Source organism: Punica granatum, chromosome 3 (assembly GCF_007655135.1).
Source record: "Punica granatum isolate Tunisia-2019 chromosome 3, ASM765513v2, whole genome shotgun sequence".
In the NCBI taxonomy this organism is placed as follows: Eukaryota; Viridiplantae; Streptophyta; class Magnoliopsida; order Myrtales; family Lythraceae; genus Punica; species Punica granatum.
The window spans coordinates 7,903,111-7,922,125 of NC_045129.1; the positions used below are offsets into that span (position 1 = coordinate 7,903,111).

The window sequence follows — 19,015 nt, forward strand, 5'->3', positions numbered from 1 at the left end:
CAAGCCTAACCCTCGCCAGGGTTGACGAGCTAATGCTGTTATTCAACAATAAGGAGCACAGCACTCGAGTATGTACCTATAATATAGTGACTCATATTAACCCACGTATAGTGATGGCAACCAGTATACGGTCATCATAACACTATTGTCGCACTTGGAGAGGGTCAGGAATGTTAGCACGTGACATTCTCCCCCACCCAATTCACAAACGTTCTGGTTGCGAGCTTGTCCACACAGCGATCCTAACACCTCACGTAGCCTTCACCTTACACTACCTCCCCTCGTGGTGTCAATACCTCAGCAACAACGCTGCCTTCACCTCACACCAACTCCTCATGGTGTTAGGCCCTGAGCAGCTCAGTGCCCACTACGCAAAGGCCCCCACGAACAAGAACAGGGGGACACATTAGGCTCTCTTTGAGTGTGCACACCTTCGGTGGATGCTCTCTGATGTGTCTTCCCTAGCCTGTCAACCGATTAGATCTTCCCAATGAGACACCACGACCAGCTTCCTTGCTCAATGAAGCCCAGTGGCTCTTAACACCCAAGCTTAGAGTCTCCACGCTCCCTTCCCACAGGAAAGCACTCCCCGCCTAAGCCGAAACGTCCCCATACTTGCCGCTGCATTGCTCGTCGACCCCGCATCGTCATGGATTCCTCCTACTAGGGCCAGCAATGATACCACTTGTCACAGGCATATAATTTGATGCCTGTAAGGTGCCTAAGGAACAATGTATCGAGGGTCTCCAGGCCCAACCAACCCTCTTCAGGGTTGACAAACTAACACAGTTTTTTCACGATAAGGAGCACAACACCCGGAGTACGTACCTATAATATAACGGCTCATATTAGCCCACGTACAATTAAGGTAACTAGTACACGGTCATCAGAACCCTACTGTCGCACTTGGAGAGGGTCAGGAATGTCAGTCCATGACACGTGCATGTATGTTGAGATGGCTCATGCAAGGCAAGGTGAGAGTCCTTGTTCCTTCACATTATGTCCATCTAAATAAAATCGAAAAATATTTTCGTGTATATTCATGCAAAAGTTAGAGGTAGGTAAATTTCGGACTTCTTGGTAGATGAACTCACCAAAGATGAACTATATAAAGACAAATTAAAAATATTCTTAGACCTGTGATTTTTTATACATCAATTATCTCTTTCAATTTTATGTTAGTAATAATATTTATATACAATCAAGTCGATATCCATATTCTCATTTTGTCTCATGCAAACTAAAAAGTAAATTAATAGATACATATATGTAGTTTAATTAATGAAATAACCTGTTATCAACGTGAATTGATCCAAGCGGTTCAACACTTATTTTTTTTAAACAAGATTTCCGGTTCAAATATTGTGAATGGAGAAAATTCATGCCTTGAAAATTTTATCCCCTTAATAGACCTACTAACTTGAACTTGATAAATTAGGACCGTTGAATTTTCAAAAATCAGGACAAACATCGAAAGAAAATGAAATAACCTGTGAGTCTTGGAAAATCACATCAACGTCTTGCACAAGGCTTTTGGATTAAAAGAGACAGATTTCCCAACTATACGGGGATAGATTGAGACAAAATGAGAGGCATGTACTGTACTGCCGCTACATGTAAGTTGCACGGGTAAATTGAAATTAACGAAAACTCTATTTAGAGGATACAAATTAATATATATATATATATATAGTGGCTCCTGTTAATTAGAAGAAAAAAAATAAATTTAATTATTGGACGATAATATTGGTGGCTGCCGTTTACTGCTGGTCTTTGTATACTTCTATTCGGCTGGTGAATGTTCACCCAGATAGAGCAGAAGGACCAAGCGGACTCCCATCATCAATGGCGTCTCTTCTCAGTCCGTCGGCCCCTGTTTCCCTCCGTAGCAAGGTTAGAACTTCCGGGTCACTCCGTTGATGATTCATTGTCCCTGCGCCTCGATTTTCAGCTTCTCTTGCTTTTCATGTTGGGCTGATCGTCCGAAATTTATTTCTTTGAAGCTGTACCGTATGCTTTTGCCCTTCGAAAACCAACCATCGATTTGCAATTGGCAAGAATTGGCCTTTACGCGTGAGAAAATCTGAGCTTTGTCTTGTCCTGTAGATGGGGATTCTTCTTAATTGCCCGGTTGATGTTTGATGAAATTTTTTACTCTGGATGCTTCCTGGTGTCTGTTTGGGTGATTTTGGTTTATGGGTTATTCAGGTGAATCTCTGTAATGTTAGTGCTCTGTCTGCCCCTCTGCCACAAGCTAGAGTCTTCCCGAAAGACGGAAGAGGAAGGAGTGGTTTCGTGTTGAAAGCTCAGGCGTCTGTTGAAGGGGACACACTGATGAAGGAAGCAGAATCTGTTAGTAGTACCAAAAATGGTAATGAGACATACTCTTATGAGTGTTTTTTCTTCATTCAGTTGATTGCTCTTTCAATACTCAAACTCAACTCGTAAACCGTTTATCAGATTTTGTGAAGTAGTGGTGGTTGATCTATCAGATCTTTTTCAGAGCATTTGGCTTGGTTTATTCCATATAGAGAAATTACCCGTAAATTTGCTTTAGGTTAACTCTGTTAAGTGGAAACGTGCATCAGTCTCATCGGCGGGAAAACAGGAAGGGCTCAAGTAATGTGCTTTTCCTGTGAAATTATTAATAATCTTCACACCTTTTTTTTTGTCCTGATGAAAGGACTAAGGTTATGTTTGATCACAAATAGCTTTACTCCTTCAGTTGTCATGTGTGCCTAATGTATATGGATTCTTTACCTTCACTTTTCCGGGAAAACAATAATGAATTTTCTGTTCCTCATAGAAGAATGTGTTCTCTTATGTTCAGTCCTGCATATATATTTTCCTCATCTTGTCTTTCATTTGGGGCAAGGAAAATGACAGTCTGAAAATCTTTTGTGACTCTTGCTTAATTTAGATAGTTGCTTATGGCACATCACCTGCATGGTCTAGCAATTACTCTCTGTCTTATAGCATGCACAATGCGCTACTCATTATTCTGCAGATATTGGGGTCCTCTGTCTTCATCACGTCGGGATTCTGTGCGAGAATCTCGAAAGATCACTTGATTTCTATCAGAATCTGCTCGGTATGTGATCTCTTTTCAACTGCCTGCTATAAACACGTAACAATAGGATAATTTCTTTTGTTTTATGGAGGTGGTGAAAGATGATGAATATTATATCACTGTCAGGTCTCGAAATAAATGAGGCGCGTCCAAACGAGAAGCTCCCATATCGGGGTGCTTGGCTTTGGGTGGGTAACGAGATGATTCATCTAATGGAGCTACCGAATCCCGACCCCTTAACTGGAAGACCTCAACATGGGGGCTTGGATCGTCACACTTGTATTGCCATTAAAGATGTGTATAAGCTGAAAGCTATTCTTGATAAAGCAGGTAATGCATCTCTTCATCTTCTGCTTGGATATAAAAGGCAAAAGGAGAAAATGATATTGGAGATACTGGTGAAAGTTTACAGTTTACAGGTTTCCCTTTTCCTTTTTTCTTTTCTGTTCCTTGTATAAGCTGAGGAAGAAAAGTAGGAAATATCATGGGGGATTGCACTTAAAGAATATGTTTGCAATCTTGAGAACTTCATGAACTGCGTTCGAGCAAATCTGTTCATACTTTTTCACTATGAGAAAATAGAAAAGTGAAATTGTTTTTCCAGAACCAAACAAACCTTTAAACTGCCCGGGGTAAAATAAAATTTGGAAAATTGTTTCTCAAATGTCTTCCCATTGTCCATTTTCAAAGGTGCTAGATTTTAAAGCAGGAGCGTCTGTCAACTGTGTGACCCCAAGCCAGTAAACTTAGAAGATACAATTTCGGACAATCAAATCATGAGAAGTATCTCTTTAGTTCATTTCTTGCTTTGTGAAAGCGCTTACTCTATCTAAATCTAGAAATCAACTCGATTAATATCGACTTAATACTTTGTCAGTGATCAATTGATCTTGCCCAATAGTTTTTCCTTTACGTCAATCCTTGGAGGATTGTTCCAAAGACTATCCTTTTGTCCGTGGAAGGTTCTTAGTTCTTACAAGCATATTTAGCAAACTACGTATATATCTTGAGAAACCCTGTCTGTCGGTCCTCTTAGTCGGGAGTCTGATAACCTTTTGTGTTTTATTTCAGGGATCCCATACACGATGAGCCGATCAGGAAGGGCAGCGCTCTTTACCCGTGACCCCGATGCAAATGCTCTCGAGTTTGTGCAGGTCGATAGCTAGAAATTTTCCGTAGCAAAGCACATGTATACATCCTCATATAGTGAAGGTCATATTGCAGTAGTTCGTGTAGCTCTTGACCTATAATGTTACAAATATTTGTACATAATTCTATCTGCTAGTTGCGGTTCCAAGACGTAAAATCGAGTTTCACATAAATAATGGAATCTCGCCTTAATCGTACATAATTCGAACTTTCATAACTTCTGCTTGGCGTTAATATTTTATTTCTCATGAATCTTAATGGATCACCACAACGCAGATTTCATAAATAGAAAACTAGAGCACAATGTTGCCCTTAGAGCACTCCATCTGTATGTTTCGTTTTTACTTTGGCTAATATTCAATTGCCGATTATCCATCTCAAGCTTTCTGTAATTGGTTGAAGTTTACTAAATTTCATGTATTGAGCTTACCCAACTAATCCTCACATCCACATGAATGCTCTGCAAATTCACAAAACAAGGGTATTAACTCAAATCTTGCACAATATTAGGTTGACTCGAATTTGAGTCTTTTTTAAATTAATCGCATCATTGGACTACAGGACAATCCTATTGAATACAATGCAATTTCTTCGAGAAGTATCGGGTTTGAAAAATAAAACTTCTTTGAGAAGTAACTGTATTTTTTACTATTTATACAGATAGGCTTAGTGATGTTTTCCAATGTGGGAGGAGGTCAACATTGATTTAGGAAATGTAGGGCTAGTTCATACCTTTTCTCATATCATTCGAAAATGTGTTCCTACCTATGATATGGCTGTTTTATCCAAATTGTCATCTAGGCGTGTTACAATCTCGTGTATATCATTTTAATACGTCTAAAATAATTGAATTTTGCCCGTGATTTCAAATGGCCTTTTTAGATTAAACGTTTTAAGTCAACACGAATGATTCAAGCACCGTCCAAGGTTAAAAAATGCACGAAATGGGAACTTGACAATTGAAAAAGGGCGGAATAATATATAATATTGAGATTTTTTTTACCAAAGAAAACAGTAACCTTGACTTCCCCCTTCAATTACTCGGTGAAAGAGTTATTGTGCTTCCTCAAAGTTTTGGCACCATTTAATTCGATTAAGCTTTATAGAGGCACGGACTCAGCTTATTAATTTTGTTACAAAAGAACGATCAATCTGCCTTGCTGTATTTCTAGCCACAAAATGGCAACCCCTACAAGAAGAACATGAGGCGACGCTTAACTGGTGACACAGTGAAGCACTTTGCTTTAGAATAGCAAAAATAGCCTTCAGTAACCAACGGGGATTGATTTGAAGAGCTAAAGTTTCGAGTTCGAATATTGTAAATAGAGAAAATTATTAATTTGGAGAGTTTTACTTTTTAGTGGGTCTACCCACTAAGAAAATAAATAATGTGGCTTGTAAATAACAAGAATTTTATATTTGCGACCCGGCTCGAACTCGATTAGTCAAGACTGTTGGATTTACGGATACTAAAAAAGGAAATAAATAAATAAATAAAACCTTGAGCAATGGGTTCTAAATTTCTAGTCCACTATCAACCATAAAAAATGCATTTCCAATATAATTGAATGCTATCCCATATACAGAATTCTACCATCAATTTACTCAAAAAAAAATCTACAACCAAAAGAAAACGTTATTCTTGAATAAGTTTGAAACCCTTTTTTTATGCTTAGAAGGAGTCTCAACTCTTGTGGACCAAATAAGAGATAAATAAAAAAGGAAAATGAAAAAGGCATGGAAAGACTTATGATGAAAATCGATATTTAAATTTCTTGAATAATGATAACTTAAGTTGTCAATGATGAATCTTTTTTTCTCTAAAACCTTTTTCCTCAATATTTACGTTTTCTTCTTGTAGAAATGTTTACTTTCTTTAATGGGCCGTGTTTTTAATCTGCTAATTAAGCGGATGATCCGCAAGCTATAGATGAATTTTCTCTTAGATTTTTCTTCTAACGAAACTGTCGATCGACTAAGAAAATAGGAAAAAGTTTATAATTAGGACACAACCTATCCAGATGCTATGATCACCAAACTGCTAGAAATTTTGGCCCCACGTATAACATTTTTTTTTCCAATAATAAGAAAGGCACATAAATTTAGTATAAGAAAAGAAAATAAAACTGAATAAATGAGCATAAAAGTCTCACTAGCAATAATTAAATCCAAAACATATTGATTTCGAGCGACTCCTTGTACTACTACATTAATACTATTTTCTCTATAGTATTTTTCTTCACCAAATGGCAAAATTTATTTAAGTTATTAAATGAGTAAATAAATGAAAGAAAGCACTAGACAGGATTTTGTGAACCGGTCCAAAAAAAAAAAGGATTTTGTCTGCTGGGGTCCTTTTATAAATAGTATACCCATCTCTCCCATTTTATGACTCATGCGTCCCCAAACCGCGGCTCATAAAAATTTCTTATTTTCCGACGTACATCTCTCATACTCGATTTTGATAAAAGAGTAGGATCTACCTTGGTGGAAAGTTGCTCCCCCCTCTAATCTGTGCGGTCTTCGGTTCAATTCCTGCCACTCTCATCATACTTATATCAGAAAAAGAACAAATTGAATCCAAAATTTTATTTAAAAATAATATACGCGGAATCATATAAATGAATTCAAGTTGACAAACAAATAAATAATAAATAAATAAGTAAGTAAGTGGAACAAAAGAGATAAGACAAGATGAATAAAGTAATGATGAAAAATTGGGAAAGCAGTCGCAAATGGAAAAAGAGCGTTTGGTGAGGCAAAACGTGGAAAGAAGGCTTCTGAAGGCTTGTTCTATTTAATATATCCTTTGATTAAATGGGGAACAAAACAGTAAATTTATAAAACTCGTTTTGAATTCAGAGTTAAAGTTATTTTGATTTTGATATTGATCTTGATCTTGATCTTGAAAATATATGAGATATTGAAAAACGTGTATTTTTGTTGTGTAGTGTGTTGAGTTAAAGTTAAAGTTAAAATTTTTGAATTGAGAAATATGTATTTTTGTTATGTTGTGTATTGAGTTAAAGTTAAAATCATTGAACTCGGAATTCAAACAGATCATATTATTGGTCGGATTTCCCAGCAAAACCGTGGCCAGTCATACTTACCATCATAGATAGTACTAATGATCCTACGGCTATTTCGCACATTGTTTTCAGTTTGATTCATTTCTGGAAGCAATTGATTCGTCCTCAGATGCACGACAATAGATCCATATGTAATAGCCGCACACAAATGTGGCAAGAATGATCAAACTGCAACTAGGGTATGTCTTCTTCAGAAGAATCGATCTTAATTTTGACAGAAGAATCATTTTCAGGACGACAACTAATAATTCAACTGTTGTGCTAACTCTCGAGGACGTGGTCAAATAAGAGTATCTGAATGCATTGTGTTTCATCCTAAAAAATAGTAATAGGTCCGCATGTAGTTTTATTATAACTTACTTATTATGTGTCCATGGAATTGATTGGCTAGCGACCGAACATACCCAGAATTTGTTATTGTCGTGTCATTTATCAAACTGTGGAAATCAATGAGAAGCTTTTCTAGGAAACCCTTCCCACCAGTTCCCTGGGAAACCCCTCCCACTATACGAAATAGTCCTACCTCTCTCTCTCATGACTTTCTTGAACGAAGAAATATAATATCAAGCGTAAGATTGTTCCCTATGATTAATGTAATTATAAAATTAGATTATTTTTGGAGTTTTAACACCATATATCTCATATTTTAACACTTTTCTAAGATCTATCATTTGATTTAAAAATTACCTAGAAAATTCATGGTTTGCATGTTATTTCAAATTTATTATGGCGTCACTTTTTCTATCAATGTTTGACCGAGTTGCTAATGTGATTCGTGAAAGTAACGTGGGCTCATTCTTGTCACGTCAGTCACTCCGTAAAATATTTATTGAAAAAATATACGCGACTGCGCCACACCTTCTTCCTCGATAAAGACCAAATAGTTATTATCAGTTAATAAGTTTGGCATTTTACCCCTTATCGATACAAAAGTAGTCTACAAGCATAATAAGAGATCGGAAATGAGAAATAAATGGCATGATAAGTGATCCGAATCTATTCAATGACCTTTTTGCTCTGGATCAATGAGAAATGTCGCTGTGTACCAAAACCTTATCTTTTTTTTTACATTCCTTTAATAAAAGGTTGAGATGAAGCTGTAATCAACCCCAACGATGAAAGTTGCAGGGAGATCTGCACGCACGCATTACCATATATATATATATATATATATATACTGTCGAATATAGAAATTGATTTAGCAAAAATTCTATAAGTCCTCCATTTCGATATATTAGAAGCGCCATTTGTACGTGAAAACCAAATCACTTATTTGTAAGAATCGAATCTAAAGTCGATCTAGGATCTCTACTTGAAATTGAAAGCGAGTATGACTGTACCAAACTTTTAAGTTGCGTTTGGTTTCAGAGTTAAAATAATTTTGATTTTAATTTTGATTTTGGTTTTGATTGTGAAGAAAGGACAAATGAGATTGTATTATAAATTTAACTTGAGAAACATGTATTTTTGTTGTGTAATAAGTAGAGTTCAAATCAAAATCATGATTCTAAAATTTGATCATGAAACCAAATGGGTCCTATTTTTTCCACTAGAAGATAATTATTTTCGATTGAAAAAGAAGTTTATAGAGTTATTACATGAAAATAAAAAGTTTAATATAAATATTAAATTTAAAATTTCTTAATTTATAAATGAGTATTTCTCACTGTAGTAGATTCACTTTTTCTTCCTTTTGGATAAATTAATTAAGAAGACTAAAGTGGCATGCGTTCAACCAAAAAAAAATCAAAGAGTATGTGGGGCCAACAATTATTAAATGGTTGTTTCGTTTCTCCATATATCTAGAAGGCCCACCGCTGCTAGCTAACCCTCTCTCCCTCGTCTTTTGACAACATATATTTAATAGACAGATAGCTTGCTCTAGTACCCAATATTTGCTAGATTAAACCATTTCTTCTTCCTCTCTCTCTCTCTCCCCCCTGAAGAAAGTTATGGTCGGTTCTTAGCTTCTCATGGAAACAAGTAATCTTGTTCAATCTAGGGTTTTCCTTTCTGGATTTTATTGCTGGGGCTGGGAGTTCTTGACTGCTCTCCTTCTCTTCAGTACCAATTAACTGCCCACCGAGAAAAGCCGGTCGATCATTTCTTCCAATAACCTTGTTTTACGACACAAAAGCATTGTCTTCTTTCATTTTTCGAGCAATATATCGATCACCATGTCTCAGAGGTCAGTCCCAGCCCCTTTCTTGACGAAGACATACCAGCTGGTGGACGACTCAAGCACGGACGATGTGATCTCCTGGAACGAGAACGGAGACACGTTCGTGGTGTGGAAGAACGCCGAGTTTGCCAAGGATTTGCTGCCAAAGTATTTCAAGCACAATAACTTCTCAAGCTTCGTTAGGCAGCTCAATACCTATGTATGTTCTCTCTCCCTCTTTCTCAATTCTTCGCATATCGATCGATAATGTTGAAAATTCTTCGAATGTTATCGGACTTGCAGTGTGCAACTGATTTGACATGACATGCTAGGACTTGCATTCGTTTTATGAAAATCTCGCTTGTCAATGTGAATGCCTTGTCTGATTTCTCATGTCATAAGCTAGAGATTAGGATATATATCTGAAGTGGACAATTTTTATATAATTTTTTTATTATAGGGGAGGTCATGAATTTAATAAAATAAAATAAAAATTTTAATAGCTAATAAAATGACATGTGTATAACTCATTAAGTATCGAATTTGGAACTACTTAATTACTGAGCGAGATCGTACATCATTGCGCTATTCCTCTTTAATACTTTTTTTTGTAATTAAATGTCATCGGTATGTTGTCGAATAAAAATCGATATTTTACTTTTAGAATAACTAATAACAGAATTGCAATACCTTAAAGAAAACTAAATGGAAAAGGCAAGTCCACCGCAAATCCGATAATTATCGTAGGCTGAAAAAGTTATTAGGAAGAAAATTTTAAAAATATTCTTTAATTAGAATGTTAAAATTCTAATAAACACATGAAATGAATAGACCCTAAGACTAAGCATGCATAGTAGTTGTCGTATGTGTCTCAATATATGTACATATGTTTCTTTATTAAATTTCTATTATTAAATTAAATCTATGTTGATTTCCTCCTCGTTTTTATGTGTCTCAGATCGTATACATTCATTTTTAACGTATGGATCCGATTACCATTTGAAACCTATGCAAATATCTCATCAAAAAATTTCTGCGGACAACATTTTTATAAATCTTTTGTAGTCATACGCTCAAACCATTAAAAAAAATAAATTAGATAATCGATAAGAAATGAGACATGGTGTAATAATATTATTTCTCAATATAAGGTTCTGTTCCTGCGTCACCATTTCCCTTCACCAAAACTTTTTGTATCGCTTCCCTTATATGTCCACTTTGTTTTATGATCCTCCCATAAAAACCAAAAAGAATTTAAAATTTAAAACTTACATTTTTCTATTACAGGAGTAACTCGTGAGTATAGTGTAATGAAATAAAAATCTTAATATTTAATAAATGGATAATGATAGTTTCACTAAGTATCGAATTTAAAATATTTTAATTATCAGATAAGCGTGCGTAACTTTACTATATTTTTTTCTTTTTTTCTTTTCCTAAATTTTTTAACCTTCACTACTTGATATTCAAAAACTAAATAGGCCCCAATTAATCTATAAACAAAGTGAGTCGATTTATTTAAAAATAAAACTCTTTTAATATAATCTTTTTTCCTTTCGAAAAACTCAAAGTTATGATATTTTTAGAAAAACAAGCTGCACATCGATTATTTTTACTATTTACCCCCTAATACTGTATAGAGTTGGGCACGTCTGTCGGGTGAGAATTCATGGACAGCTAAAGTGGGGGTAGGACCCACGACAGACCCACGTAGAAGCTTCTAATATGGGAATAGTCTTTATGTCCCACTGTCTCCGGTCAATTGCGTCCGAATTTGGTAAAAGCCCATCAAAGTCCACTTTGACGTACGGCTGCAAAAACGTGATCCCGTCGAGATCCTTGAGGCGTTTGGTTTCAGAGTTAAAGTAATTTTGATTTTGATTGTGGAAAAGGATAAATATTGTATAGTGTGTTGAGTTAAAGTTAAAGTTAACTTGGGAAATGTGTATTTTTGTTGTGTAGTGGGTTGAGTTAAAGTTAAAGTTAAAATTTTTGTGATTTTAACTCTGAAAACAAACGGGCCGGACAGTCTGAATAAACGGCTTCGAGCACGTGCCTCTGACACGTGTAGGGCCCAGATCATGTTGTGTATGTGCTCCGTGGTCCCGTTCTCACTCAGCTACTCCTAGCCTTCTGGATTTCGATCGGCGGTCTATTTTCAAAGTTTGACGGCGGACATTGAGCTCTGTTATTAATTTAATTGATAATTAATCACATAATTAAATTCCGATTGGGCCCTTTACCCCCGCCGAAAAAAAAAAATCAAATGTAATAGGGTTTAAATATATTTTTGTGAAATAAAATATAAATGTGATTAGAAAGAGGCATTTGATAATTTCAATTACTTGTATTCTATTCACGGAAATATAATAGCTATCTTCATTGACGTTTCACTGAAAGGAAGATTTTGCATCGTGTCAATTGTTTTCTGCTTAATATTGATAAGCGGATTGTCACTTTAGCACATAACAATGCAATAATTTTTTTTTCTTGTTACATAAAAAAGATTCATAAGCTTAATGCAATAAAATAAAAATTCTACTAATTAATGTAGAGGCATAGACAGTCCTACAATAAGACTTCAAATTTCTTAGTTATCATGTAAAAAGAGATGAACCAAGGATTATAGTCATCTTGGGGGCGAAAAGGAAAGTAACTATGCTGAGTTAGGGAACAAATATAAGTAATATCACTAAAAGTAGAAGGAAAATTGATGATTTTTCATATTACGTCAAATTTTAGGAGGGGCGATTGCAACCCCCATTCCGCTTGGTTCATCCCTGCATGTGAAGGGATGTGCCATTGCACTAATATATATATATAGTTTTTTTTTTTTATCCCTTCGATGTTTCATGACATAATTACAGTTTCGTACGTAGATATAGTTTATTTGATCACGAAATCTATTGCCGCAATAGGTACTAGCTTTTATCTCGTGTCTTTAGGAAAATTTTGAATGCTTTGTTGCTTTGATCGATTAATTGGAACTTTTTAGCGTTGATGAATGGTTAAAATTGAGACCTTTTGCCTTGGCGATTTTACTGAAATAATTCTGACCAGTACGAAACGGCGATGTTGCCTTCAGGGGTTTAGGAAAACAGTTCCCGACAAATGGGAATTTGCCAATGACAACTTCAAGCGTGCTCACAAGGACCTCCTCTGCAAGATCCGCCGACGAAAGGCCGCCACCCTGCCGCCGCTGCCCGCCGCCACACCAGCCCAAAAGACCGCCACTGGGGTCTCCCCCTCTCCATCTAACTCCACTGGCGATGACCCAGGCTCGACCTCGTCCAAGAACTCTACGGCGTCCTCAGTGGACGATCACCGTCAGACAGCCGCGGCAGCCTCCCAGCTAGCTGTTTTGGCGGATGAGAACAAGCGGCTGAAGAGACACAACGAGATGCTCAGCTCTGAGCTGACGGAAACGAAGAAGCGGTGTGATGAGGTGGTCTCGTTCTTGACCGAGTGCCTGAAGGTGGGGCCCGATCAGATCGATCAGATAATGAGGCAAGGAAGCTGCGGGTCCACGCGTGATGCAACAACGATCAAATGTGCAGCTGAGGGAGGGAGCTGCGAGTACGGAGAAGGTGATTCGAGCAGGCTGAAGCTGTTCGGGATTTGGTTAAATGATGAGGGAAAGAACGCAAGGAAGAGAGTCAGGGAGGAGAAAGCCATTGGGTTCGCGGAGCACCACGCGAACAAAAATAAGGCTCTGGGCGTTCGTGCCTAAGCTAAACCTGCATAAACCTAGTCGCGGCATCCTGAGAGCTGATATGTCGGTCGTTAGATGTCATTGGACGCACAGGCGTACTTGAGAGGTAGATAATGAGTCGTCGGTGTTCAATAGGCTAGCTAGGTCTAGACTCTAGCAGCATATTTATGAAGCGTAAGCTTTGTTTTACAGAACTTGTTAAATGATTAGGACCTGTGTTGTGTTTGATTTCATGTGTATTAATTGGTCAATTAGATGTATCAGAACTGAAGATTTTACAGTTACTATATGTTATTGAAATGTGTCCTCCGTTTACATGGGAAATGTTTTACTTGAGGGGCGTTTCATCCGAGTGGTTCTAAATTATTAGGAATGCCAAGAATAACGGACCTATGAATAATATGAAAATCTTTGGCTAATGGGTTGGAATATAAAGATTATTGCGTTAAGAAAGTATATTGAATTATTGCGAATATGAGAATAATGTAATATTATAATGTTTAATACGTAAATTAAATTGATGAGAAAATATCTTATCAAGTCTTGTAGAGATTGTAAAAGTCAAACATTGTAATTATTTGCTTGAGTTAAAACTTTACAGTCGTGGTCGGTAAAGATTTTGCATTATTAAATTACAACGGAGATTACGATCGTGGGATCCACAATCATCTCTACAAAAATTAATCATATATTATATTATCACTCACATTCCCATAATCTACAAAAAAAAAATTTACAACTCTTAATCTAAAAAAAAAATTCTATAATTAAATTTTCCCTCCAATCTTTACATTTCCTATAATCTAACAATGCTGAAATCAACCGCCCGTTGTTCCGAATAAAGCGAATGTTTAGTTTTACCCAGATGAATTACAGTTGGGGGTGGACACAAAGATTCGAACTAAGGATAGAGCGAGGTCCTTCAAGAGATAAATAGGAAGAGATTTTCTTTTTCAGGTTATGGGGCAAATATATAAAATTCTCATTGAAATTTGAGAACTAATAAGTAATTTTTCATAGAATATTATACCCAGTGTCCTCCTATAGCCCTCTCTCAAGTACAATCATTTGTTTAAGTTAGAGGTGAGAAAACAAGCTAAGAATGGAAGTGGGCATATTGGAACAACTAGAAATATTTATAGGAGAAGGAATTTAGGTTGAATTTTGAGAAAACCACATGTTTATTTGGCCATGAACCATGAAACAAGATTTCCACCCAAAAACTCGTTATCTAACCTTGATGGGAATGAGAATTCATCCAAATAAAATAAAATACGAGGGAAAGTTAATTGGGAGAATTCCGGGAGTCCCCGAACTTCCTTGTGAATCAGAAAGAAGATTATTTTTCTTTGTGTGTTTCCTTTTTATGTATAGTAATTGTATGGATAGTCTAATTCTGTCGAACCTTAAGGATGTCATGGTTTTACTTCCGGAGTTTTGACAGCAATCAACGGTTGTGATGAACTGTGCTCTATTTAGTGGATTTGGAGAAGCATTTTCACTAGAATGCTAATGGTACGTTTGATTTCAAAGTTAAAGTAATTTTGATTTTGATTGTGGAAAAAACAAATGATTGTATAGTGTGTTGAGTTAAAGTTAAAGTTAAAATTTTTTACTTTGAAATGTATATTTTTGTTGTGTAGTGTGTTGAGTTAAAATTAAAGTTAAATTTTTTATAATTTTAATTGCGAAATCAAACGAAACAAAACCTTTTGCAGTTTGGACCGACAAAGCCCACGGGCCGCTCATCATAACAACGACACCGTCTCTTATATAACGAAGGCCCCGGTGGCTCTGTAGAAGACTCCTCTCTCGGTTTCAGGAGGTACTCCATACGCGTCTTGAAGATCTTACCAAGCGAAGCTACAATGGTGCGTTCCGATCATTTCCTTCTATTGACTGATAATTAACTTGCGAAGTTTCAAGCTTTTTCATGGATTCGTTCCCAGTTAGTTCCTTTTTCACGCCCCCGTTTGGGAATTCGTTACGAGAAATTTGGGGTCGTTGGTTTGGATTCTGATGATTTGCTTGCTGGGCGTCGTTGTTATTAGCTCTAATCGAGGTTTCGTTGCACGGAACTTTGGGATTCTCATAGATTGATGCATCAGATTGAATTGATTATATATCTTTTGTATCTCCAAAGGATTGAACTGGAGAATTTTGGTGTTGATGAAACCTACCGAGTGAATGATCAGTTCACAGCTTTAATTTCATCTTGAATGGAGCAGTCATTGTCCACAAATCTTCGAATTTGGTTTTTCGTAATACATCCTGATATTGTTCAATAAATGGGCAAACAAAGTTATGATTAAAAATAGAATTTTGAATGTACAAGATTCTGGTAGAGCCCGTTCCACTGTGTGGTGTTATACTGGTATGAGCAGCTTTTATATATCGCTCGATTTCCTCTTTTTTTATGAAAGTTCTGTTGATCGGGATACTGAACAATCTTGTTCTCATTCTGATAGTACCAACAGGCGAGCCTTTACAGAGGACCTTCTAGGAAAGAAAAGCCTAGAGGACGGCATCATGGATTAACCCAACAGAAGAGGCAGGAGATTAAAGAAGCGTTTGAGCTGTTTGACACTGATGGCTCAGGTATGGTGTCGGTTATTTGTCCTAGTATACTTCTATATTATTGTTTGCCTTGTCATAGTTTCTCACTGAGGTTTGTGCGGAATGTGATTTTTAGGAACTATTGATGCCAAGGAGCTGAATGTTGCCATGAGGTATGGATGTTAGATCAATCTTGAGAGAGTACCTTATGTTTTTCCAGGTCCATTACTAATATACTTTTCTCCACAGGGCTCTTGGTTTTGAGATGACAGAAGAGGTAATACCAACAATTGTGTCCCAAATATGCATCAGTAGGCTAATTTTCGTCTAGTTAGTCGCTGAACACGAAGCATATAGGTTTCTTATCCTTGCTCCCCCTCTCTATGTGCCCTTTGGTTCATCTCTTATGTGAGAAGCTCCAGTGTGTGAGGAATTGCATGCAAAAAGCACAAGTTCTAGGCAACATGAGGGAAATGAGAAGGTAACTAGTTCTCTGAGGCTTTAAAAACGTGGATGGACAGCAGAAGAGGATAGACAAAATTTACTGGGCTAGCTTTTCTTTAAATTTAAAAATGGTATTATGTAGTCTAAACTTGTGGTTTTGCTTTCGTCTCTATATAAACTGGTAGTCACGTGAATAAGGGAAAAAACTTATCTATAGTCTCTTGTTCCTCCTCATTGCTGTCACTGTTAGATGTCAATTTGAAGTTTCTTGATGCAATCCGGTGCAGGACATGCTGTAAATATGGACACTGATATACTTTTCTTGTGGCACCTGTTGTATATTTGCAAAATTAAATTTGGAATAGTATGCTTGAGATCGACTCCCTACTCTATGAATGCTGATCATGCCAGTTTTATTTTTTAGCAGTTCGTGCTTTCTAAGAGTTTTGCTTTTTGTCATTACTATCTTATAGAGGAAGAGTCATCCGATGATCTTTCCTATGCCTCATTTTGGAGCAAATGATTACTGTGTTTTTCACGCCTTTCCAGGAATGATCTTAGATGTGGTTGCCTTTAACTTTTCCGTTATGTGGTGTAGTAGATCTGTCACTTTAAAGATTTTGACACTTTTCTCTCTTTTACATCATTTCAGCAAATCAACCAAATGATTGCAGATGTAGACAAGGATGGCAGTGGCGCAATTGATTTTGATGAATTCGTGCACATGATGACTGCCAAAATCGGAGAAAGGGACACAAAGGAGGAGCTTATGAAAGCATTTCGAATTCTTGACCAGGATAACAATGTTGGTTCCTCCATTATTTGTGCTTGTTGGTCGAGATCATCATGAATGTTGACATGCTGCTCTCTCTTATAAAGGGGAAGATATCTGCCGTTGATATAAAGCGCATATCGAAGGAGCTCGGAGAAAGCTTCACGGATAGAGAAATTCAGGAGATGATTGAGGAGGCTGACCTAGACCGTGAGCTTTCCTTCTCTTGATATCCGATAAAGCATCTAATAAAATTGTTTTTGCATAATATTTTTTTTTCCATGCATCTCTTAAAACTGTTTTTGCATAACATTTTTTTTCCATGTACATTATTCTGCTCTACAATATAACGCATCTGATAACTCAAATGTGACTCAGATTGAATTGCTCTTCACTTGATTTTCTTTGTTAAATCGTTTTTCCAATTGGGTTCTCTTCACTGAGATAACCCTGTAAGCTAATCTTAGTGCTGTTGTCTCATCCCAAGATCTGGGAATTTTTCTTTTCGTGAACTAGTGTAATTTCAATTTACCTTTTCCTGTGGGCATGTTAGCTTCTGAACTCTCTTTTCATTCGTCTACAAAGTGGTGATGCCCTTCTCTGATCCATAGGTGATGGTGAGATCAACGTCGATGAGTTCATAAGGATGATGAGGAGGACATCATATGGCTATTAGAGCTCTCAGACTCTTTAGCGATGCATAATATATAGCTGTTACATGTGTGTATGTGGAAGTCAGTACATGGGATTGGGATGCCTGAATCTGCATCTTAGCTCTTTATTCGGTATGCCTTTTGATGACAAACTATGTTTCTTTACTGATGCTTTCGGTGAATGCATGTGTATGACTGGTAACTACTGCTCTGCATTTTGGACCCGAACTTTTTCTCATATCTGATTATCGATACCAAAATTCATCTTTCAGCTTTTTTGCCTTTTGTAGATGGTAATTTGGTAACTCCAGTCCCAGATTTTTTCTTTTGTTGCCTTTTGTAGATGCCTTTTGAGTTACTGTTAATTCATTAAAAATAAACAATTCAAACTTCTGCTGGTATTCACACAAATTTATTATGTGTAACTATTTTTTCTCGAACAACCAAAACAATGCATATCGTAGGTACGCGAGATGAGTCTATCTTTGCTTGTTTTCCTTCTTTATATTAGATCAGTAAAATAGTTACGACTGTTGCATATGAAAATAATGTAATTTAATATTTTGTATTATTTTAAATAAATATTAATTATTGTACAAATAAAACGCATTTTTCATTTTTCGGATGATGGTATATCTCTAAGTACCTTTTGATTTTTTGCTTTTAGTTTCAAAGTACTAAATTTATTACTCTTTATGTTCGATTTAAAATTTACAATTAGTAGTAAATAATAGATAAAAAATATTGATAAATAAATAAATATAAAATGTTAGAAAATATTCTTGAAAGTAGGTTTTTTATATGCAGCAGTTAACAAACTTAGCTAATAAAACATGTGAGTTGTTTGTGTAATTTAATTTTTTTTCGATATAAATCATAGTATTCGGAAGTTCAATTGGATATCGACTAATCCAGTCGAACTGGTCGACCTATTAAGAGGTAAAATTTTCCTAGCATGGATTTTTGCATTCACAAGTATTCGAATTGGAGACCTTGCTTAAGCGGAACAAGTGTCGAATCGTTTGAATCAAGTCATGTTGGTTCTCTAATTTAATTTAAATTGTGATTTTAATATAAAAAATGGAAAGAAAAATAATGAAAGGAAATTGCTGACACATACTAAAAATGTCATTATTTGTGTAACATATGTAAATATTTGCAATTTCTTATTTAATTGTCGTCATCTATTTTTTTTTTTTATGAAATAGTTCGTTATGTATCATGTTCGTTACATAATTAGTTTTCAGAAACCAGTACTCATTGCACAAAGCCATAAACCACTGTCATTGTCGTTAAAAACTTAAATACTCACAGCAGAAACCGCCGCCGTCGTTGCTGTCGTTATTTTTGCTGCTGCCTGTAGTGATTAATTCAGACACCCTAGTCCAAGTGGATTCATGCCCGAGCTT

General features: G+C 36.2%; 3 protein-coding genes across 4 annotated transcripts; all 3 read left to right on the top strand.

Annotated features, from left to right (window-relative positions):
• The first annotated feature begins 1,733 nt into the window (after positions 1-1,733).
• LOC116198643 lies at positions 1,734-4,418 on the top strand. 2 transcript variants are annotated; one of them, XM_031528836.1, is made up of 6 exons: positions 1,750-1,893; positions 2,004-2,073; positions 2,209-2,371; positions 3,008-3,091; positions 3,197-3,400; positions 4,142-4,418. In XM_031528836.1, exons 1-6 carry the CDS (start codon positions 1,799-1,801, stop codon positions 4,234-4,236), a joined length of 711 nt encoding a protein of 236 aa, XP_031384696.1. In that variant the 5' UTR covers positions 1,750-1,798; the 3' UTR covers positions 4,237-4,418. The 2 variants fall into 2 exon arrangements, with proteins under 2 accessions (XP_031384697.1, XP_031384696.1); XM_031528837.1 differs by lacking the exon at positions 2,004-2,073 and having other exon boundaries at positions 1,734-1,893; positions 4,142-4,376.
• Positions 4,419-9,164: 4,746 nt separating this feature from the next.
• Positions 9,165-13,514, top strand: LOC116202009 (heat shock factor protein HSF24-like). The gene is made up of 2 exons (XM_031533520.1): positions 9,165-9,689; positions 12,555-13,514. Exons 1-2 carry the CDS (start codon positions 9,486-9,488, stop codon positions 13,197-13,199), a joined length of 849 nt encoding a protein of 282 aa, XP_031389380.1. The 5' UTR covers positions 9,165-9,485; the 3' UTR covers positions 13,200-13,514.
• A 1,403-nt stretch (positions 13,515-14,917) lies between these two features.
• On the top strand, positions 14,918-17,877 carry LOC116201641 (caltractin). The gene is made up of 7 exons (XM_031532931.1): positions 14,918-15,052; positions 15,650-15,779; positions 15,874-15,910; positions 15,987-16,014; positions 16,834-16,986; positions 17,061-17,163; positions 17,565-17,877. Exons 1-7 carry the CDS (start codon positions 15,050-15,052, stop codon positions 17,627-17,629), a joined length of 519 nt encoding a protein of 172 aa, XP_031388791.1. The 5' UTR covers positions 14,918-15,049; the 3' UTR covers positions 17,630-17,877.
• Positions 17,878-19,015: the final 1,138 nt, after the last annotated feature.